This window comes from Strix aluco, chromosome 1 (assembly GCF_031877795.1).
Source record: "Strix aluco isolate bStrAlu1 chromosome 1, bStrAlu1.hap1, whole genome shotgun sequence".
Taxonomy (NCBI): domain Eukaryota; kingdom Metazoa; phylum Chordata; class Aves; order Strigiformes; family Strigidae; genus Strix; species Strix aluco.
Genome location: NC_133931.1, coordinates 158,344,039 through 158,367,993, shown reverse-complemented (window position 1 = coordinate 158,367,993; position 23,955 = coordinate 158,344,039). Strand labels below are relative to the sequence as shown.

The 23,955-nt window shown below is 50.3% G+C and overlaps 1 protein-coding gene across 2 annotated transcripts; it reads left to right on the top strand.

Annotated features, from left to right (window-relative positions):
* The first annotated feature begins 2,768 nt into the window (after positions 1 to 2,768).
* On the top strand, positions 2,769 to 18,326 carry ASB10 (ankyrin repeat and SOCS box containing 10). 2 transcript variants are annotated; one of them, XM_074842621.1, is made up of 5 exons: positions 2,769 to 3,181; positions 8,079 to 8,346; positions 8,896 to 9,400; positions 11,655 to 11,768; positions 12,004 to 18,326. In XM_074842621.1, the coding sequence occupies exons 1-5, from the start codon at positions 2,884 to 2,886 to the stop codon at positions 12,187 to 12,189; spliced, it is 1,371 nt and encodes a 456-aa protein (XP_074698722.1). In that variant the 5' UTR covers positions 2,769 to 2,883; the 3' UTR covers positions 12,190 to 18,326. The 2 variants fall into 2 exon arrangements, with proteins under 2 accessions (XP_074698722.1, XP_074698730.1); XM_074842629.1 differs by lacking the exon at positions 2,769 to 3,181 and adding an exon at positions 6,490 to 6,804.
* The last annotated feature ends 5,629 nt before the right edge of the window (positions 18,327 to 23,955 follow it).

Here is a 23,955-nt window from a genome sequence, read left to right as displayed (position 1 = left end):
ATTGGTGCTGATAATGTCACAGCCTAGTGACGCTAGTGACATAGTGCTTAGGGATATGGTGTAGTTGAGAACAGTCAGTGTGAGGTTAATGGTTGGACTAGATGATCTTCAAGGTCTCTTCCAACTGAGATGATTCTGTGATCCTGCAGCTGGCCAAGAAGAGCATAGTGAAACTATGTGAGCTCCTGCAGCTGCTGAGCAAGGTGGGTCCCATGTGCAGGGAGGGGAGCTTGGTGGAGTCTGCAGGTAAATCAGCCTGTCCCCTTTGCCATCTCCTGCTTGACTGTTCCTCTCCAGTTGCTTTCAGCCCAATTTGTCCCATTTCCTTTGTGCTTTGGCCTACTCAAACCCATTTCTATCTTCAGTGCTGTGACCCTCCTTTGCAGCCTTTTTTACCCCCTGCATACCTACTCTCTCTGCAGGACTGGTAAATGAAGACAGCCCTGGGTAAAAGGTGGCTCCAGGCAGTTCAAGAGACAGCAGAAGTGAAGGAAGCACAAGGAAAAGACAAAGAGGGGGTAAAAAATAGTTCTGATGAGCTCTGTACATGCTGTCTTGGGACAGGACAACTGTTTGTCCATTTTGGCCACTGTCTGTGTGCAGAAGGGGGGCGAACCACTGAGCAGGGAGAGGGTTTGGAGGGGTTATGTGCACAGAAGAAAAACAAGTCCACTGCGCATGTGTGTACAGATATACTTGTGAATGGGGTTCTGTGGTGTGGTGAGCACAGTGAAGCTCACTACATGTGAGTGAGGCTGGAGAGGTCTCTACAGGTGTGTTCGATCTGTGGCTGTGTCTGGAGGGACAGCCAGAGCTTACATGAAAATCCATACAGTAGTGGCATCTACTGCCATTCTCAGTGCCTACAGTGGTCTGGGAGCTCTTGCACCTGTCAACTCTCTACTGGTCTTGTTTAGAAATGGGATAGGGAAGAGGAGCACAGGGAGGAATCACTGAGTGCCTCTTCTGCCTGCCTCCTCACCCTCACAGCAAACGAGGGGGTGAGGGTGGCCCTGAGCCCCTTCTGAAGATCAACAGATCCTTCTGGCCCGTGTGCTCTAGATGTGCCCTCCGCTCGCACCTGCGCCTAGGCACTCACTTCATTAAACTTAAGTGTGGATTCTGAAGTGGGGCTGGAGATACAGCCAGTTCTGGAGAACAAGCGTGCCTGTGACCCCAGTGCCACACTGGTGAGATGCTGCAAACTGCTCATGGGCATAGAAATACCTGCAGTGGCAACAGGGAACATGCCTGGCAGCTCTTGAAAGCAGCCAGCAGACCTGGAACTAGTTCAGGGACCCTTTTAGGCTTCCCAGTTCTTACACAGTCCTCTTCTCTGTACTGGAAACAGCCACCAAAAGGAACACAAGCAAAGCCTAGCACTCTGTCTGATCAGTGTCTGCAGCCACACCAGAAAGAACTCTATCACAATTTGGAACCAAGTTGACAGGGTAAAGACTAAATGGACTCAGATTTTTTTTTAAAAAAGCAACCAAACAACCACCAAAACAAAACCCAAACAACTCTCTTTGCTCTTTTGCCTCCACCCTGCCCCCAAGAAAAGAACCCACCACCAACAACTCCCCCACCCCCAAGCAAAAAAACCCACCCAAACCCCCAAAATACCTTCTAGTCACACACATATGTAATATTAGCAAGTGACATAAGTTGCCTGTTTTGCAGGATAGATGGTGTGGCCCAGGAGAAGTCAGATGGGCCAATGTGATGGTTTCTAATAAAGCTTTGTTGTCCAGCAGGACAGCATGGTCCAGGAGAAAGTCAGTGGGTCAGTGTAGCAGTTCTAGGTGGAGGTATGTGGTCTGGGTTCATGGCCACCCCTGTTAGCCCTCAGGCACTCTTGCAGGTCTGTTATGTCACCCCAGCAACCCCAGCCACTCTCAGTTATAGGATTGGGTAGAGAATACCAGCTGAAATTCCTGCAGCAGCAGAGAGTCCGTGTCGCTGGCACTCGCAGCCTGCCCAGCTGGAAGGCTCTCATGTTGGCAGGGGCACAGGAATTAACAGGTTAGTTACAGGAGAGTAATTTGAGAGTAAACAAAGTTTAACATGTCCCAGACCTATGTCAAGTTCCCACAACACCCTAGCTAATGGGATCCACTCTTATGTCCTGCAGAGTGAGCTGTGATAACCGGGACAGGGCAGGGAGCTTCAGCATCCTTCACCCCTCCAAATGTGACCCAGCCCCCTCAGAAGCCTGAAGACACTTGCCAACTCGTGAGGTTTGCATGGGAGAGTGTCTTCCTTATTGCCAGGAAATGTGGTTCATATCATACGAGCTGCTTTTCCCAGGGCTTGCTTATGTGCCTTCCTTTATTCTGCTCAGTTGTGTCTAGGCAGCCAGGCTCGCTGCCCTAGTGAAGAAGTTGGGTTCCCAAGAGAAGTGTGTAGGGCCTGTCAGGGTTTTTTTGGTCCCTGTGGGGAAGGCCTCCATACTCAGTCCCTTATGACTTCTGACACCACTTCTGCAGGCCTTTCCCTAGCTACCCTTCACTGTGATTGCCCCTACCTTGCTCTGTTTCTTTCCAAATGGGAGCAGAGCGCAGAGCAGAGACTTTGCAGAGCAAACAAGCACATAGAGAGTGTTTCGAGGCTGCCTGCTACCCCTCTCCTGTGCCTAATGTGTGCTGGTGATTGCATCCAGCAGCTGAAAATAAGCTCTTGGAAGGAGGGGAGGTGGTGAAGGGGAGCTGCCAAGCAGGACTATTTATACTGGGTGAGTCAGGCTGGTGCCTGAATCCAGCCAGACACTGGGGAGCTGGAACCCAGGAGCAACCTGCAAAGGACATAGCCTTGGATAAGAGGCTCTTGCCTGCAGCAGCTTATTTACTGTAAGGTTCAGGCTTGTCCTGTTTGTTCCCTGTGATGGACTGCACCTTTCCTTTCAGCTCTGCCACACAACGCTTGCTGCAGCTGGATCAGCAGAAGTACTCTCGGTATATAAGGTCCCGGTACCACCACGGTGAGCACAGCCTGAGCCCAGTCGGCCAGGGATGTCAGAACAGCCGCTTAGAGCCAATGGAGTGCCGGGATCTGCTGGTCCAGAACGCGCTCTTCACTGGGGACCTGGAGATGGTGCAGAAGTACTTCACCAAGAGCGCAGCCATCAATCTCATCATTGAGGTCAAGGGTGATGAGCTGCGCTGGACTAGCAGGAAATTTGGTGGGTGTGCAGGGCTGGGATATGGGGGGATGGAAAATGCCCGGGTAGGGACTAGAGAAAGAGTGCAGACACCTGAGAAAAGTGTTGAGAGGAATCCCCAGCGGTGGGGACAGGGTGGTGGAAGAGGGACCTGAAGAAAGGCTTTTGAATGAGGAAGGAGAATTCCAGGGCTGTAGAACAAATGGTAGCAGGTTTGTTGAAGATGGCCAGAAGCAGATGTACTGGGAAATGGTGAGGGTAGAGCCCTTGGAAGGGCTGCTCGGGTGGAACAACGTCAGGACTGTCCTGTTAAAGATTGCTGAGATAGATGTGAAATATGTGTGAGATGGAGTGCTTTAGGTGAAAAGGCATCAGGTGGCATAAGGAGGCTTTTCCTGCCTTATGTCTGAAGGTGGGTCTGTTAGTCCAGTTCATTAGAAACTGGAGGCTATGATATGCTTTGGGAACAGCAGAGAGGTCTTAGCAGTGCCCTTCAGGCAGCCCTTAGCCCATATCCTGAGGAAGAGGCATGGCTGTGCTTCAGCCTTGTAGGCAGCTGCCTGGGGACCAAGCCACAATTGCTCCATATCTACCTGCTGCTTCCTGCTGCTGTGGTGAAATTCGGGTATGAAGCAGAGCTCCGCTCCAAACACTGACTCTGAGAAGCTGCAGGGAGGTTCATATGGGAGGATTAATAGTCATCAGCTGAAGGGGGCTTTCCTCCAGAACAAAAGCATTTGGTGTTTTGCTTTCTTCCATATGCTTTCTTTCATACTGCCCCCTGCAAGCAGTTCTCTTCTGTGAGATGGAGTGGGCAAGGGGAGCAGAAAACTAGTCTACCAGAGGCACTGGTGGAAGCAAGCTTGTCCTGAGTGACAGGAGGTAGAAGCTGGTTGTCCTTGGTGTTTCCTCCCACCTGTACACTTCACTGTACCTTGCCCAGCTACGTCTTGTGGCTGCCACACGTGCTTCTGCTCGCTCTGGTCCCTTTTGCTTACTTTCTCATTCGATGAGATTTTCAGTCAGCAGCACAGCTGATGTGTTAAAGGGAGAGGTGTGCTTAGCAAGCTGGAAGTGCACTTGTCCTTGCCACTGTCTGTTAGTAGTGTGGTGCAGGCAGACTCCCAGAATTTAAGATGGGGAGTGTCAGGTGTGGAGGGGCCATAATTGCGCCACTCTTTTTCCACAGAAGGTTGGTGGCAAAAGTCCCCCTGTGCCAGAATGGAAGAGGTATTGATAAAGGCCACTTTCCCAGAGGTTTGGGTTCATTTCAAGTGTCCTGTCACAAAGCTATGGAGAACACTGATAAAGCTTGACCATGACTGAGTGTTTTGTGGGGATCCACACTAGCAAGAGACAAACAGATAGGGTGGGCTTGCAGATGCAAGTGCCCGCTGCTTGTGGGTGGTGAGGATTATTTAGAGAGATCCCAGATTTGTACAGCTGAGGTTTTGAACTGTTACAGTCTACTTAGGAATAAAAATATAAAAGGTATTACCCTTTGTGTAACTGAGACCACTTGTTAATAAAATATTAATTGCACATTTTATTTCCTGTCTTATGCTGGGCTGACAGACGCTTGAACAGCAAGTCAGTCTGCTTGTAAAGATTTGTGCTCCAAAGAAAATGAAAGAACTGATGTAAAACAACTTCACACAGAAAGTGCTCTTATCACCAAAGTTTCAAGACGTTAAAAACCCAACCAAACAAGATCATTCATCTAGTACAGACCAAAACTGTAATGCCAGATTTATCAGATAAGAACAAAAACCAAAGCAAACCTTCATGTTACTTAAGGCTTTGGTTATGTACCTCATTGGCCTGTAGGGACAGTTCCTTAAAACTTACCCACCAGCGACCTTAAAACTAGATTCTAGCGACCTGGTCTTTCTCAAGTTATCCCTACTGATATTTTAAGAAGCCCAGAGGAAGTGTAAATTGTATGGTGTTACTGACACTAACTCACACAGCCTTTCATCTCCCTGGTGATGCTTTTCACCTCCCTGGCTAGGCTTTTGTGACTGGGAACCTCAAGCTCTCGAGGGATGCCTGCTTCTATCTTTAGGGAATTAGAGGATCCCATCAGGTGAGACAGTCTGCCAGGTGCTTCTCTCTTTTTACCTTTCGTGCGCTACATTTTAGCTAGACAAGGTGGTGAAGTCTGCACACACAGAGCATGCTGGAGACTGTCAGTATAGAACTTGGTCATTTATTTTCATTACTGAGAAGGGTAAAGTTCCCTATCTTACACTTTTCTCTGGTCTCCCAGGTAATTGTTGCTTGGTGGTCTATTGGGGTCACTTAACTTGTTTTTAGATGCATGATCTGAATAGTTCCATGACACAGAATTAAACTAAACGCTACTAGTCTTCCACGTAGTTTGATACGTTCTTTAGAACATATGGTTTGAACAAAATGCAGACAATGCTGACAAACTGAGCAAAGCATGCTGTTCTGTAACCAAAGTAGGGGCAGGGTGGGTTTATACAACTAAGTGGGGAGAGGTGGCATTTCCAAGGACAGCAGTGAGGAACCCTGAGTAAGGGGACTGTCAGAGGATGGGAAAGGGCCGAATTTCATAGACTAGAATACCAGGTTAGAAGGGACCTCAAGGATCATCTGGTCCAACCTTTCTTGGAAAAAGCATGGACTAGATGAGGTGGCCCAGCACCCTGTCCAGCTGAATCTTAAAAGTGTCCAGTGTTGGGGACAATTTCAAGGAAACGTAGGAAGGGGCCTAAAGAATAATTACTTTCTATGTTTATACTTCACTTGTAAGGCACTGTTTCCCATCCTTGTACCTATTTCTATCTGTCATTTGGTTTTAACCTTTGATTAAAAAGAACTTTCCTGTGACTTGTTTAAAAACCTGTCTAGTGCCAAGGGCTCGGGTGGAACTAGCAAATGGGTGTGCAGTGCTGGGGATGTGCAAGGAGCTGAGGGCTGGACAAAGATGTGCTGCTGGTGTATGGAGGCAGCTGAGTTGTGTTCTGGGCAGCAACTGGGTGACAGCAGACTAGTTGGGCATGAGACTACTTCCCTCTCTGTTTTCTTAGTGATGTCCTGTCTCCATTTCTACCCTTTGGACTACTGTGCTGCCCTGCCTAGGGACTTTCCCTCCACAGCCAGGGACCGCAGAGATACGGCTGCCTGAGAGGAGTGTCCTTATCAGCCTCTTGGCCCAAACATTTGGTCACAAGGTTTCCCAGAATAGAACAGCTGAGACCTGAGCTGTACCCAACCTGGGCCAAACAGGGATGTGACATGTCCTCCCTCCCTGCGCAGTGCCCCAGGGCAGGCAGGCAGCCCGTCAGCCGGAGCACGGGGCGCTGGTGGGGCTGTATCCCCAGGCTCAGAGCCTGGCCAGGGAGGCAGCAGCAAGTCCTGCCCTGGTTTCTGTGGAGGGTCTGGGTGCTGTGCCATGGGTAGCATCACAGGCAGAGGAGACAAGAGTCAGGAGCCCATCTGCACGCAGAAGGTGGATGGCCCTGCCCAGGCCTACTGGCAGGCCCTGCTGACTGGGGATCGGGAGATTGTGGCCGAGATCCTCAGTGACCCTCAGAACAACTTGAGTCCCAATGCTGTGTTCGACACCAGTGACCTGGAAGAGTGGAAGAACTACCGCTTCAACCTGCGCTGGCTGAGTATGCAGGAGGGCAGTGGGAAGGCAGCGTGACCCAGCCGAACAGGGGCTCAGAGCCTTTTGCTTATGCTGCAGGGCATTGCTAGTGCCGGGATTGTATGTTATGGGTGCTCTTTGAGTTACGGAGGAGTGGGGATGGGAGTGAGAGCACTGGGATGTGGTTGGGAGAGTGTGCACGTGTCTGGGAGTGTGAGGTATGTCCAGGGTACCTGACCCTTCTAGCAGGGGTTGTGCAAGTGCTTGGAAACTGCTTCAGTTCGCCGCCAGGGAAAAGGAGATTCAAGCTCCACGTTGTGCTCCTTCTGTGACCGGCCCTGTAGCCTGGCCCTGTGTGCCTGTTCTGTCTGTGTGCAGCTTGTGCTAGGCTGCTGGTTCTCTCTGTGTCTTGTGCTGGCCAGGAATTATCACAGCCCTGTGTTACGTCCTTGAGATGGTTCAGTTTGAACTGTGTGAAACACAGTTGACCACATGCTGCTTCTGCAAGAGAGAGATGAGAGGGATGTAGTGTTCAACATGTCCCACAGTCTGGGACAGGGTCCTCCAGCCCAGCCTGGATGGGCAGCAAGAAGCATGATTCAAGGAGCCCCTCTCCTGTAACAGCTGCGGACTGCACCAGCTCAGCAAGGGTTCCAGCTGGGTCAGCATCTTTGAGAGTTGGCAGTTTTCAGCCCCTTGCTCTCTTCTAGGCTGTAGATGTCCATCTGTGCTGAAGCTTGCTTGTCTGAATCTCCTGTCCACCTGTTTTACTGCCTGTTCCTTGTATTTGTGGTACTTCATGTGTGGTGCTCTTCCCAGCCACCTTGCTGCTTTCAGCCCTGCCTGTGCCCCAGGCCCTTCACCCGCTGTACCCCTGTCAACAGAAACCCTGAGCTGCAGGCGAAAAGCACTCTTAGAATCACAGAATGATCTAGGTTGGAAAAGACCTTGAAGATCATCTAGTCCAACCATTAATGTAACACTGACCGTTCTCAACTACACCCTATCCCTCAGCGCTGGGTCAACCCAGAACTGTCTGGGAACCGCCTCTGCCACTCCTGCTCCTTTGAGCTCCCTGTCAGCGTGGCTGTGCAGCCTAAGAGTCGTCCCCAGATCTTTGCCTTTGGCAGGCCAGTAGAAGGAGAAGGGCCTGGCAGGACGAGCAGTCCCTTGAGGGGAAACCTGAGCCTCTCAAGGGGGGATATACATCAGGTACCCTGGGGAAAAAGGCAGGTCTGGGCCCAGGGCTTTTTGTGCGCTGTGGCTGGATGTGGCTCCCTGACCTCTCTTTCCCTGCAGGACTGTGGTCTCTGAGCTATGAGCAGGAGCTCACCACGCCGCTGCACATCACAGCCAGCCGGGGCTACACAGACTGCCTGCGGCTCCTGCTGCTCAGGGGTGCTGCCGTCAACTTCGCACCGGGGGGTAAGACTGCCCTGCATGAGGCTTGTGCAGCAGCCAGCACAGACTGCGTGCGCCTGCTGCTCAGCTTTGGTGCTGACCCCGAGGCTGTCTCTGAGGATGGCTACAAGCCCCTGCATCTCTGCAAGAGCCCAGACTCCTTCGAGTGAGTTCTGCAGGGGGGGTACAGTGGGTCTCCCTCCCCCTCAAGCCCCATCCTGTGTGGAAGGGGTCCCTACTCATTCATCCCTGCAGCTGGGCTGGTGGTTGCAGTGATGGCTGCTGAATGGGGTGACCTTACTGCCTGTTCCTGGACCCAGATCACCTCTGAAGTCCAACAGATGACTGCAAGTTCTAGTCCTCAGCTGATGCAGCTGAGCGTGGTGGCTGCCGTCTTGTTACCCACCAGCAGTGCAGAGCTGATGGTTCACACTGTGCCTGCGCTGTGCAGATGGGCCTCCGTGGTTGTGTGGGAACAGTCTCTGTCATGACACTTTAATGAAGATCTGTGGAGAGTTAGCTAGAATTAGGATGACACTACCTCTGCCCACCAGTCATCCTCGCTTAAAGCTCCAGGGCATGAGAAGCAGGGATTCTTGGACTCCTGGGAAAAGTGAAAGCTGTGGGACAGTACAGACGTGGGGGGTGACAGGGGTGGGAGTAAGATAGGAGCTGGAGAGGAGAGCCTGTCACTGAGTCGTCTTGGCCCACGCAGGTGTGTCCAGCAGCTGCTGCAGCATGGTGCCAGTGTGAACAGTCGGACAGAGGAGGAAGACGACACAGCGCTGCACGTAGCGGCACGGCATGGCCTAACAGAGCACGTTCAGCTGCTGCTGCGCTACGGGGCAGAGCTGGAGGCAATGAATGAGGAGGGACAGACGCCACTGAATGCTGCCTGTGCGCAGCCCCACCAACCCCAGGACATGGACAGCTACTACCGGGTCTGCCAGCTGCTGGTGGAGAGTGGTGCTGACATCAACGCTGCAGATAGGGACCGGCAGCACCCGCTTCACCTGGCCTGCAAGAATGCTAATGCTCAAGTAGTAGAGTTACTGCTGGCCCGGGGTGCAAATGTCAACGTCATGAACTACAGCGGCAACACGGCACTGCACAATATCCTGCAAGCCACTGCCTACAAGCTCGAGCATCACCCAGAGCTTGTGGTGCAAGCCCTGCTCAACTATGGTGCCATCCGCATCTGGCCTGGCTCCCTGCTCAAGGTGTGGGGCTCACAGCTGTGCCAGGAGCACGGTGGGGAGGGAAGGCTGTGAACATCAGGGTCCCAGTGAGAGCAAGGGTGTCTCTGTCATGGCAGGGCTTATTCTGTGCCAGCCTGCTTGCTGTCCTGCCACTCTCTTCCCAGGGTCTGGGAGGCGGGGAATGGGCATTACTGGTAAGGAATTCCCTGAAGTTTTCTCCTGGGGCATGTTCTCCTGTAGGACGCTCTTGCTTCTGTCTGCTAAGCTGCATGGACAGTACTTACCCAGTTTCCATCATCACTTGCCCTGGAAAGTGTTGGCCCTTTTCCTCTCAAGGGATATGTTTCCTCTTTGGGGTGTACCCTCCAGCTCATGCCGTCTCTGCAAGACACCAGCAAACAAAGGGTTAATTTCCTGTCTTAATTCCTGAGCAGTGCAATAATTACCCAGCCCGGAGATCAGCAGATTGCTCTCCCCTTTGGGAAAATACAGGAAAATCAACAATTAACACTAATTAATCTCCTATTAACGCCAGATAATGAGGATCACTCGTAGAGCCGGAATAGACTCTGACAGCTACTGCTGGCCTGGGCCATAGGGAGTGGGAGCCAAGAGCCAGGGGGGATTTGCCTCTGTGCAGCTACGCAGGGGTGGGGTGTGCTCCGAAGGCCACACTGGTGGTGTGAGGTACACTGCCCTGGCGTGTGGCTTGCACCTACACGGGCATGGTACACACCGGAGAGGTGTGGCATAAAATACGTGTGATGTCTTCCTGGGGTTCTGTGTAGCAGCTAACATGGGCACTGTACCTCTTAGGACACCCACTGCACACAGTAGAGGTACAGGATGTTTAACATCTTTATTGATGATCTGGACAAGGGGATCAAGTGCGCCCTCAGTCAGTTTGCAGATGACACCAAGTTGGGTGGGAGTGTTGATCGGCTCGAGGGTAGGGAGGCTCTGCAGAGAGACCTGGACAGGCTGGAGCGATGGGCTCAGGCCAGCTGGAGGAGTTTCAGTAAGGCCAAATGCCGGGTGCTGCACTTGGGCCACAACAACCCCCAGCAGCGCTACAGGGTTGGGGAGGAGTGGCTGGAGAGCTGCCAGTCAGAGAGGGACCTGGGGGTGTTGATTGACAGCCGGCTGAACGTGAGCCAGCAGTGTGCCCAGGTGGCCAAGAAGGCCAATGGCATCCTGGCTTGTATCAGCAATAGCGTGGCCAGCAGGGACAGGAAAGGGATCTTACCCCTGTACTCGGCACTGGTGAGGCCGCACCTTGATTCCTGTGTTCAGTTTTGGGCCCCTCACTACAAAAAGGACATTGAATGACTCGAGCGTGTCCAGAGAAGGGCAACGAAGCTGGTGCAGGGTCTGGAGCACATGTCTGATGGGGAGCGGCTGAGGGAACTGGGGGGATTTAGTCTGGAGAAGAGGAGGCTGAGGGGAGACCTCATCGCCCTCTGCAGCTACCTGAAAGGAGGGTGCAGAGAGCTGGGGATGAGTCTCTTGAACCCAGGAACAAGCGATAGGACAAGAGGGAATGGCCTCAAGCTGCGCCAGGGCAGGGTTAGACTGGCTATTAGGAAGCATTTCTTTCCAGAAGGGGTTGTTGGGCATTGGAATGGGCTGCCCAGGGCAGTGGTGGAGTCCCCATCCCTGGAGGGGTTTCAGAGTCGGGTTGACCCAGCGCTGAGGGATCTGGTGGAGTTGAGAATGGTCAGTGTGAGGTTAATGGTTGGACTGGATGATCTTCAAGGTCTTTTCCAACCAAGATGATTCTATGATTCTATGATGTGTCTGCAGCCCCCAGCCAAGAAAGCACAATACATCCCTGAGACCCCCGTGTAGCCCTCAACAGAGGCATGGTATGCCTTAGTCTTGCACGAGATGGATGTCAGCCCTTGTCCCAGAATGGCTTATGCTCTAACTAAGAAAATGCATAAAGCAGCGTGCTGGCTGCTTATGAGTGACTTGCAGCAGTGAGGCAGATGAAGGAGATCTGCATCCCAGCCATGTACGTTAGTCCCTGCATCTGAGGAGAGGCTGTGGGGACCCAGTTGCGCTCACTTGAGTGTTGGGTGTTGGCTCAGTCACCCTCTTTGCAGGAGCGGTGCTCCGGCACTTCCCACCATCGGTGGGTTCGATCTCCTGGGACAGCATGTGGGAAGGACATTAGTTCCCTAGATTTATCAAGGCTGTTTTGGAGCAGCTTTTTTAGGAGGTGAAGGTGGGGCTTGCAGGACCTCGGTGTTGATCTGCTCTCTCCCTGGTGCAGGTGCTGCGGTACTGCCATACCTGCCCGCGGGTCATCGAGGCCCTGATGAACAGCTACGACCACGTGCGCGTCTCCGAGGACTGGGTGGAAGCGGTTCCAGCGGAGGTTGTACAGGTGAGGTTGTGCAGCCGGGCTATCGCAGCAGGGTGCCAGAGGAGGCTGGGGGGAACATTGGGGCACAGCAGGGCTGGGGCTGCGTGGGGATGTACAGGGCACAGGGGTGGTCCTGTTGGGGGATAGGGAGGATGCACCATAATGACTAAGGTAAAGGGATGTCTGGTTCTACCTCTGCTCCCAGGGTGATATCTTCAGTTTTGTCTGCCTCTGCTCCTCTCTCCTCTCTCTGTAGAAATACCCAAGTTTCTACCAATCACTTTTCTCCCTGGAGCAGAGACCTCGCTCCTTGCAGCACCTGGCTCGCTGTGCACTCAGGACCTTCCTGGAGGGCCGGTTGCTTCTGGTCCTGTCTCAGCTGCACCTGCCAAGGGCCTTGCACCGTTTCCTGCTGCTCAGCTTTGAGGATGTTCTCTACTAAGGGCTGTGGTTCCAGTCCTGCTGTGCCTTTCTGTGCAGATGTTCCATCCCTGCTGGTGCAGTCTGTGCCTTCCCAGCTAACCCCTTCCCCTCGCACACCTCCTGCCAGGCCTCGTCAGCCCCCCATTTCAAACCTGGTGCTATGTCCCTGTCCCAACAGCCTTGTGGTCTGCCTCATGCACCTACTTTGGAACATTCTGTTTACCCATACTAATGAGGACAAACTCCAGATTCACTAACAAAAGCAAGATGTGGGGATTAGGGCATTCTGTGGGACAAAGAGCAAATACACTGCAGAGATCACAGTTTTAGTGGTAGGGTATCAGTCTCCCTATCCCAAATCTACAGACTCTAACCTGAACCAGGCAGCTCTGGTGTCCTGGACATTTGTTGGGATCCTGTCTTTAGTCAAGTTGTTTACAGTTTGTACCCAAAGGTGTTTGGAATAAACCCTAGTCTTTCTCTATACCTACCAGAGTACAACTTCTGCCTTGCTATCCTGACAGAGCTCATCCATGCGACTTGCCATCCACAGTGGCATGTGCACCCTCAGACCTAAGCACCCACCTGCTTCTCAGAAGACAGAGGAAAATGTGTGGTGGGTGTGGGGCTGAGGCACAACAAACACTTCCCACGCAGGTACCGTGTCTGGGGTTGCAGCTTGGCGCAGGACAGCAGTGCTTGTGCCAGCACTGAGGACTTTGATGTGGGGCGAGGAGGAAGCATGCCCTGAGAACACCAGTCCCCTGGGCACAGAGCAGCCAGCCCCTGCGACAGCCCAGCCAGCATCTACCAGAGCACAGTGCAGGTCCACATGCTGCTGCCTGGGCTGCGCTGCACTCTAGACAAGGTAAAGGATAACCCTTGTTCCCGTGGTTTAAAGACACGGTTATAAAGAAATCAAAGCGCTAACCATCCTTTAAAGAGTTGCTGTAGCGGACTCTGTTCCTGCTTCTGACTCAAGGAGTGCCTGAGCTGTGGCTGGCTGGCAGAAAGTACACTGGAGCAGCACTGCAGGTTGCTCCTCTTGGTGCCCTGGTTTTCTAAGGCCTCTGTTAATGTCCACATCAGCGCCAGGACACTGGAATGCACAGATCTGAAGGCTAAGCGGTTTGACAGATCCGATGCTTCTGTCTTTTTCTGCCTCTTCTGGGACACAGGGTGTAGCTCTACTCCCCTGATTATCACCGCCTTACACAACTAGACCGTGCTTCTCTGAGGTAACAAGCTTGAAATAACTATGTGAGGGTCAGCGTGCCGTTCCAAATGCACTCACACCAGTGATGCACCACAGCATGAATGCTAATAAGATACAATGAGAATGTGTTTACACATTACAGGCTTACAAAAGGTGTCAGGACACCAGTTGTGGCAGCCTATGTGTGTAGGTACGACTATTGCAGCATATAGATGTTATATCTCAAGAAGGTTTAACAATGTGCTTTATGACATCCATGGGCAGAGAGGTGAGGGGTTGGCTCAAGGTGACGTACCAAGACTATCTGCAAAACAGGGATGAAGGGAGCAGGGGAGTCAAAGCTTTTAAAATAACTAAATAATGGCCCACACTCTTACCATGTCTCAGTAGTGCATTTCCCTCAAACCAGTGCAGGAACCCATCCTGAAGTCACCACCCTCCTGTTATCTGAGCTCACCTGTCTGTTCAGGGTGACCTGTTTATGGGATCAGGTCCTGTAGTCTTATTCCCAAAGTCTAATCACCACTTTAGAGTGTTCATTTTTAGCCAGATCATGTCTGCGACTGGCGGAGGAGCAGAAAAAGGAAGGTCTGTCCCTTTTGGTGGCAGCAGTCTGGGATTGCCTTAGCCTGAATGCATATCTTTGGTATGAAGGCGGTCTGCAGGGCAGTACATGTGGGGCTGGTTTATCAGTCCTTCTTCTTTCCAGCACTGTCCATATACCTGCAATAACGTATGTTCAGTAATATGTACTGAGTCATGAAGATAATATCACTTTAAGGACAAGGAAGGATCGAATTTAATGATTTGCTTTATTTTGTAATTGTTTCTTGCAGCTGTTAGACTTAAAGCCACGCCTCGGGTCTTGCTGGTTACTTTTGCTAGCTCTGAAGTCTGCTCTGCGTTTGGGTGATGAGGGCAGCTCAGGTTGAAAGAGGTGAAGCTACCGTGTTTTGTTTCTGCAAACACAGGCGCACGCAGTGCCACTGCACACACGGGCAGGCCGACTCCTGGCACTGCCAGCTCCTCTTTGGACAAAGGCTCCCTGGCACCTGCTGTAACGCAGGAGCCGTGCTGGGACTGCAGGTGAATTTCCAGGGTTCCTTTTGGAGCTACCAGGTTTGCAGGCAGGGCATCCCAGTGTGAGTGGGAGGGCTGAGGTCAGGCAGGTGGCTGAGAGGGGCACACCATCCCTGGGCACAAATCTTCATGGACTAGATTTCGTCTGTGTTCCCACTGAAATTAAAAGGGCATGATTTCATTGCGTGTAAGAATATCACTGACTAACCATTTCCAAGGAATGTGAGGCTAGTAGGAAAAGGGAGGTATCTTTTACAGACTGACTGATTTAACTGGTCAAAAAAACCAAACCAAACCAAACCAAACAAACTACCAGAAAAAGCTTTGGGCGCTCAAGCCCTTTTTCAGAACTGAAACAATTGGAAAAGTTCAAGCTAAGTGCAGGGTGAGAACAAATGCTCTGAGTTTAACTCAGTTATGCTAATTGATTAGCAACTGATTTTTAAAAAACACAAGAACAGAATTTAAAAGATTCAATGTTCCAGGGTACATTTTGGCAATATAACAAGCTGTGCTACTTTTTCTCAGATTTCTAAAGGGGGAATTTCTAATGTAGCATTGAATGTACTTGCTGGGACAGGAGTTATGCCAGGGAAATTTAGCTGTCCTGAGTGTGAGGGCTACGGTCTCAACAGAGGACAGCAAGCATGGGACATTATTAGCACAGGGGCATGTGGTTCTGATGTGTTTTTATCAACTGGCACAGGCAGCTGCTGGTTGCTACTGTGTCCCAGGTTCACTGGGAACGTCTCTTGGGCACATGCTGTTGTTCCTGCTTCAGCATCCACCTGGGTTTTTTGGCAGAGCAGTCAGCAAGAGGCACCCTTGTGACTGGCAGAAGTAATGTGAGTCCACTGCCACATTCTCAGTGCGGCTGTCCAAGCGATGTGCTCAGGGGAAAAAAAAAAAAATCATCCCATTTCTAGACAGAAGTTTCCATCCTAGCTGCAGCCACTGGGTCTTACTCTGACCCTCCCTGTGCAGTCAAAGCATTGCCTGTTCCTAGTACCCCCTTCCTTTAACTGAAAGATCAGCTACATCAGTATCTCCCTGTAGGCTTCCCAGCCTCGAATATCTGCTTGACTCTTACTTGATCTTTCCTGTTCCACAGAAAAGAGCATGACATGCCATAATGGGTGGACTAGTAAACCACAATGGTGCCTATAGAAGGGTACAAGGACAAAGCAAGTATAGAAAAGCCCTTCCCTAGAATGTCCATCCCCACCCCTGAGCTCTGTAAATTGCATTTCAGGTACTTTTGAGTCAAAAGGACATCTTTGTATTTAGCAGTTGTAGAGAGATTTTTTTTTGCCCATAAATTTGACCAGTCACTTTTTGCACCCATGTATGTTTGAGCATTCTGATATCCTTGTGGCAAGGATAACTTACTTGCACATTGTGTTGATCACCTCTTTTTATTTGTCTTTACGCTGTCACCTTCTTGTTTCATTTGATGCCCTTTAACTCTTGTATTCTAAGAATATGTGGGCAACTATAGTCTGTTCCTCTTCATCATATTATTCAAAACCATATAGATCCCTGTCATTTCTCTCCTTACTCAGGCTGAAATTCTATTGCACTGTCATTCGCTGCGTGGAAGCTGTCACACAACCCTTAACCACAAGCACAGGCTTTCCCTGTCCCTTTACCGATCCTACTCCATCACTTTGAGATGAAGGAAGTACAGCTGTGCACAACATTCAAAATGTGGTTGCCCTATGATTGTGTAAAAGTTATTCTTAGCCAGGTGGATGTGAGATCTACACAAATGCCTCAGGAGCCTTAGATTCATATTTGACATTACTTGATTATTTACACAGTCCAGGAAGAGGACGGCCTTGGCAGCGGTGCCCTCCCATGTTCAGATAGCTATGTCGCAACCTCTGAGGTTTTCAGAGTTATTACTATCCAGGATGTCATCCCTGTTTTAAAATGACACCCACGTTCTTCTTTCCTATATGTTGCACCTCATTCTTAGATGTAACAAACCACATTTTTCATGAACCTGGTGTTTCAAGCAATTCAGATTAGGTTGTCTTGCACAAGTGCTACCTGTTACTTTTACCACTCCAACAATTCATTTTTATCCACCCTGATAATTTTACCAGCAATTGTTTTTTTTTTTTTAATTTTCTGATTGCTAGTAACATATGGCATTAATATGTGAATAGAATACAACTAGAAATCTGTCATGGCTATATAGAATGTCTTCACAGCTACCCAATTCTTTCAAATTTGTTAATACTGATCACACTGACTATAGCATACAGCTAACTTTTCGTATTAGAATGTCATGCAGAACTAAGTCAAATGACTTACAGGAGTCTAAGCATGCCATATCTATCTTGTTAGCTCTATCAAACTTGTAGGCTTACAAAAAAATTACATAAAATTATTTGAAAGTACCTCTTTCAAATGACATTAATTTGAATGACTTTAATCTGGGTTCTAGCTTTTACTAATTTACCCAGTACATCCTTCGGCTGCTTGTCTGTGATTGCTTGGGGTGTACGTTGAACTAACTGCTCTGTAGTTTCTTGGATATCCACGTGAACACATTTGAATACTGGCAAGACATTGGATTTCCCCCCCCCTCCCCTGTTATCTTAAGTTCCTCAGTGTGACATTATTTGTTATAAAGAAAAAAAAATCAATGGTTCAGTGAACTCATTAGCCAGTTAAATACTCTTGGATGTAAGTTATCCTCCTGCAGATTATAAAAATTGTTACTTAAACAGTTTCTCTTTAGCATCTTCCTTAATTACTGATGGAATAGAAAGTATTTCATTACCACTGTAAAATATTAATATTATTTGTTGTTTCAAATACAGAGCGGAGATATTTATTGAGTTCTCAGTTTTCATTATGCAGAATGTATGTTTACACACAGAAACCTGGGGCAGGTGCCCAACAACTGCAATTCTTTGGATTCTCTGCTGCTGGGGCATCCTGCTCTGGGGTCAACATTTCCAAAAAACTGAGAAATTGGAGAGGGTTCAGAGAAGAGCCACAGGTGAGTTACGGATTGCCAGTGATTCCTGGCAGTGGGAACTTCAGAGGGGTGCTGGTAGGACACACCGTGGTTGCTCCTTGGAGTCCTGTGTGCAGTTGTAGGCACCTGCCTGTTCTTCAGTCCCGGATTTACAGGGCAGGAAGGGTTGACAGCACTCTTCCATGAAGCGCTGTGGGCATGTGGGCTGAACACACCCTCCGTCACTGTGCTGACATCCATTGCTGGTCCTCAGCTACGCCTTGCCAAGCTTTCTGAGCGGCAGGCTACAGAGTTTGTTCAGCATTGCCAGTTCTTCTGAGTGGCACTTAGAGGTAAAACTAAATCCGGTAGCTGGAAATTGAAGCCGGGCAAACACATATTAGAAATGAGACACATTTTTAATAGCAAGGGTAATTAATCTACTAGTTAATTGGATTTTAAAATAGCTTATCATGGTGGATTTCTCATCTCTAGCTTTTTTAAAAAAAATCACCAGAAAATCTGCCCTAGCCCAGACCAGAATTCATTCTGCATGGTGCTTAGCCCAAGTCCCAAAGAGATCAGCCTGCTTAATTACAGATCTATGATCCACAGTCTTGTCACTCTTCACGCTGGCCTACCACTGGCCTCTGTCACTGCTGGGACTGTGTTTGGCCCCAGGGCAATGGAACAGTTTCATGTTTCCCCGAACAGCGCTGCTCACTTCATTGATGCTTCATTGATGTTTCTGACTTCCCCATGGTTTCCTTCATTTTGTAACTACTGGTTTGTACTGGCCCTATCAGCTTCCTTGCTCTGCGTTTGCTGCCTGTGCTGGTTTCTGGAAGAGACATTCTGAAATAAATGGTGATGCTACTGTATAATTTTATTTAAATATTTGCTCTTATTCAGTTTCTCTCACAAGCTTTAGCTTTGAGATTTCAGCCATTTGGGACTGGGCGGTGTTTGTGGATTGCCGAAGGACCTCAGGGCTGGATGTGTCACAAAGGCAAACTCCCTCCTCTCACCGAGGACCTCACAGGGCTGCCCCATGACACTTGCAATGATCCCCCCTGGGGAGGCACACTGAGGATCTCTGACTCACGACAGTAGGAGCGAGGTGCAACCCCACACAGCAACACAGCCCCTCTTTGAGCAGCCCCTTGCAGAGCTCTGCTGGACTCTCACCAGTGGCTGGTTTGGCCCTCCAGCAGCTCTCCCGGTGCTTCTGGTGCTTCATCCTTAGGAGCATGACTCCAAACACTACCCGCGCTTCCATTTCCATCCAGACGCTCTGCAGCAGATGCTGGTGCTCCTGAGGTACCAAGCTCTGCAGGTGAAACCCCAGGGAGCACACCCCTTTTGCAAAAAGGTGCTCTCTGGGGCCTGTCAGCCCCCGCTCCATTCCTCCAGCTCATCACCAGATGTCAGCAACGCTGTTCACATCCACACCGTCCCACCCTCCATGCTCCTAGCAGCAAGGCTGGCCCTCAGGCTTCTGGGCCACATGGGCTTGGGCCAAGCGCAAGCACATGTTTGATAGCAGCCCTTGACTTCTTTCATTTGCTCCTATGCCTGGCCAGCCTTACTTCGATTCCTGGAAAATACTACAGCAAGTAACTAAACAATTTGTAAGTGCCTGGACACATGCAAAGTTGATTGACCAATCCTACATCCTTCTGTATCAGGTCAAAGGGCCTGTGGGAAAGGGACGAAAGGAGCAGATGTTATGTGACTTAAATGTCTTAATTTCATGCTCTTTCACATAAAATGCTCAGAATGAAATTAAGAAAAGATGATATACAGTGAAATACTATTGGGTAAGAGCATAACTAGTCAGAAAACCCTATTTAGAGTCAGCTCTCTGTAGCCAAACTGCAAGTGTTACCTGGAGGTCTGTCCTGCATCTGGCACTCTTCTGGAGTTGTTAAAGGATTGCATGAAGGAAGATGTTAGGCTTAGTTAATCCACAGAAGACACTGTGCAGGTTGGGGTTGCAGCCCCAGCTGCAGCTAAGTCAAGTAGGACAAATCCCAAGTTCTCCCTAGAACCAGCAGAGCCCAGCTGCAAAACCTTAGTAAAGCCTGACCTGCCAGAGATGGGGCAAACTGAGATGTGCAGGAAGGAACATGCCACGTACTGCCCATGACCAGTCACACGCTGCACAGAAAAGGCACGGCTGTCACGGCATGCACAGGTCGGAGTCCGGTCTGTAAAAAAGTGCTGCATTGGTCTTCTCTTCTGGAGGTATGGTGACCACAGCATAGCGGGCAGGCGGCGGTGGGAACAGAGAACATCAAGAATGGTGGGAAGACAAGGAAATGACCAACAAAAAGTGCCTTAAGGACCTGGAGCTGTATGTTCTGAAGAAGAGAAAACTAAGCGGTGACAAAATAACAATATCTAAACATGGAAAAATGACCTGAGCATCTGTCCTTTGAGGAAAGGCTGAGAGAGCTGGGACTGTTCAGCCTGGAGAAGAGAAGGCTCAGGGGGATCTCATCAGTGTAGGTAAATACCTGAAGGGAGGGCACAAAGAAGATGGAGCCAGGCTGTTTTCAGTGGTGCCAGTGACAGGACCAGAGGCAATGGGCACACACTGAAACACAGGAGGTTCCCTCTGAACATCAGGAAACACTGTTTTACTGGGAGGGTGCAGAGCACTGGCACAGGTTGCCCAGGGAGGTTGTGGAGTCTCCATCCCTGAAGGTATTCAGAAGCCATCTGGACATGGTCCTGGGCAACTGGCTGTAGGTGACCCTGCTTGAGCAGGGGCTTGGACAAAATACCTCCAGACGTCCCTTCCAGCCTCCACCAGCTTGTGATTCGGTGATGCTGTGGCTGAATGAAGAGAGCCCTCTTCATAATGCAGGACCCAGGACTAGCAGGACTGTTCTTATACACTGAGTCCACACGAGATGATGTTGGTGTAGAAATTAGGCCACCGCATCTTGTGATAAGCCAGTACCATATTCCCAGATGAAGACAGGCTTATCAGCATTATTCACATACCAGCCTCTGTTGTGGATTGTGTTGCATAACCCTGCATCTCTGAATCCTGCATTCTGTACTCTGAGAACATCACCTTTTCTTATAGGCTCTTTGCTTCTGTCAGCCATGAAGCATATATTCATATAATGACCTGCAGATGATGGATGTCATCTGAATGAAAGCATCCAGAGTGCCACGCTCACATAACTGCCGGGGCAGAGCAGTGTGCTTGGAGAGAGCTTCTTCTAGGCTAAAAGTGCAAGAGGTATCAGCCCTGGCTCCTGGGAGAGACCATCCACTCATGGGCCAGAGACACCTGGGTGAAGGCAACATGCACAAGCCTAGTGCTTGGGTGTGCCTGTCCTTTGGCACTGCTCCCTCACAAAGCCTTCTTGGTAACTTCCAAAGGGCATCCAGGGGCTGACAATATGCCAGTTATGCCATTTTACAAACTGGGTCCCATCTTGCCTGCTGAGGACCCTGCACTGCCCTGAGCAGTTTTCTTTTCATGAAGCTGATGACTTTCTGGTGATGGTTTCCCTCTGGAGATCCTCCACTTACTTGGCTTTCTTTCTCTCTTTCTGTCCTTCTCTTTCTCTCTTCTCCCCTTTCTCTCTCTTTCTCTTGCTGTCTGATGCCAGTTATGCTTTCTGAACAATGTCTCTGAGCAGCATGGGGAACAGCCATGCTGCAGTTGAGAAGCTAGATGGAGTGAACACGTTGATGCTCCTAGGAGACCTTATCCAGACAGGAACTGAAGACAGCTTTGCAGCCCAAGTGTGGGCATTGCTTTGGGAATGTTGCCAAGAATGCCCAGTCTTGATCTGCTGTGCAAACACAAGCCAAAAGAAACCAAGAACTTTCAGCAGCTGCCGGTGCCAGAATGGAAATGAGACAGTACCACAATGCTGCCAATATAAGCCAGCCCTGTGCCTGAGGAGCCCAGTAATTTATCGGAAGTGTTTGGCTAATATCACTCACCCAGAGTAGGATCCAAACCCAGGAGTGAAGGAGGTGTTAGCTCTCCTAAACAGAACAATCCTCAAAGAGACGTGTGAAAGGCTCCTACCCTGTCCAGGAGGAAAAAAACAAAAATGAGAGACACTTGCCAGGTTCAGACAAGTCAGGTAACAGTGCCATCATCCAAGCTGAACTCTCTCATCTGTGCTGTGAGTGGGCTGAAGGGCTCAACCCAGCTGCCAGCCTGTGACTGGTCCCATCAGGCTGGCCCCTCTCTACTCACTCCGTGCGTTGCTGCTCCTCAAGCAGGCTGGAGCAGGATAAGTGCAACATGTTACCTGGGATGTTTAATCACTATAATCACTGCCAGCAACTTGCCTGCAGGTCCTACTGCCTTGGCAATCTGCCCTCAGCCCCACGCACACAGCTCTGTGTCTGCTGAGCAGCCCGTTCCTGCAGGGCACGGGGTCTCAGGGACCTGACAGTGGGGCTGTGGAGCAGCAACATTTGCTGCTAGAGCCATGTCTGGTACCAGGTTTAGGTGGTGAAGCTCCCAGCACTGTGTCTTTGCCCCTGTCCCAGAGGAACCAAGTCACACTGCCCACAGAGTCTGCACACATTCATCCTGGGTCCTGCCTTAGGTTGAGCTGCTCGAGGACTCACCTGGCCAAGGCCAGTGTGGCTGGATTAAGCTCTGGTCCACTGAGGATGACTCTGAGCTTATGCTGAAAGGCAGCCAGGGAGGCAAGGTGGCAGGCAAAGGATCCCAGGGACCTGATAGTCACAAGGGGTTGAGCTAGCTCTGGCATGACAGTCCTGTTGCTAATGAGCTATGAGACCATTTTAAAGTGCTCTATGCAGGAAATCCATCTGCCCAAGGTGTGGGTGCAGCGTTGGGTGCAGGAGCCAGGAGAGATGCCAGGAAAGGTTGAGCTCCTCCAGGTGCTCTACTCTGTGACAAGGCCTGGGGGATGGTGTGCTTTCTGCTTGACGGACCTGCTGGCTGCTGAGGGTGAGGGAGCTTCACATGTGCATTGCCTGTGATTTCTGCCTCGCCTCTGGGGCCTGGGGCTAAAGGGCAAGGGGAGAAGGTGCGGAGGTGCCTGCCTCGGCTGCTGTCATCCTGGCTGCTGAAACAGTTGGCTAACAATTTCTCAGCCCCACACTTTTCTGTGTGCCCTTAGCAAACCCAACAGCCTTCAATCACCAGCTCTCAGAAAGTATTCCTTTGCTAACACCATGCAGGAGCAGTGGTCTTGGGCTATGCGTGTGCCCAGTGGGCAACCGGGAGCTGAGCCACTGTGGTTTCTGCCAGGAGGCGTTTGGGGCTGGGCATAAAGTCTTTGCTTGTCAGCCTGGGAAAACAAGCAGTTTTCAGATCAGGAAGACTCAGCCTGGGGGCTGCTTCTAGGCACTCTGCTGAACCACAGAGGTCACAGGGATTGGTACGCAAGACAGGCCACTGTTACTGCTGGCCTTGTAGCCACATACCAGACAGGTATGTAGTGGTGCTTTAGAATGCTAGCTCTGCCCTTAAGTCCTAAGCTGGACCACTCCAAGTTTTACTCTAAATTACAGTCTTTCCCTATTTCAGAAACCCTGGCTTGGGATGGGTCCTTGGAAGTAGCTGTTTTCTGCTCTGAGATCTTGTCAGCAGCAAAACTGTGCACTCAGGAATGCTCTTTCTACGATTAATGAGGATCCTGGATTCTTATTGCTCCAGCTATGGCTCTGCCAGGCCTAGTTCTAAAATGTGTTCCCCAGGCATGAGAGGGTGTCTCCTCAGCTGCTGCAGACAGGTTTTGCTGTAGGAAGCTGCAGTCAGAATCACATGGGGCAACTCGACAGTGGGGTGAAAGCCTGTGAAGCTGTGTTTGCAGAGCTCCGCTGCGACGGCCTGGAAGCTCCTTGCACCCAGGTTGCCTGCTGGGGCAGGACTTGCACATCAGCCATTGCCCACCCGACTGAACGTGCGGGCAGAGCCTGATGGCTCAGGCCAGGCTTATTTCGTTTGGACCACTTCATGGGTAGAGTCCGATCGTAGAGTCTGTGCCTGTGATAGGAGCCTTGCTTCAGTCAACACAACACCACAGCCACAGCCAGCCCGTTCTCTAGACTTTCCAGACTTTGAGTAAATAATTTTGCAACATTACCCTTGCTTTTAATATGTTTAGCAGCTATATTGCAGGAATGCCTAGAGGCCGTGGCTAGATTTAGTCCTGTTGTGCTAGATTCTGTGTAGAGATCGTAAGTGGAGCAGGTAGAGGCATAAAGTTAAGGTTGCATAGCAGTTTCCATTAGAAAGACCTGCTTTCATTTGCCAGTCAGTTATTAAACTTTTAACTGTTGCAGTTGTGGTTTGCCATGCTGTGTGCCTGTTTCAGACAGAACTTTTCCAGTTACAGCTACAGCAAAAATTAATTGGCCTCTACTTAGCCAACAGCCTGTGCACCAGGAAAACACTCTAGACCCCCCACCTTGGAGGAGCAGCTTACAGTGCAGGAAGGAGGGCTGGCCTGCGTGTTTCTTCTTCCGCCCAGGATCAACTTTTCCTAGATGACCGGCCT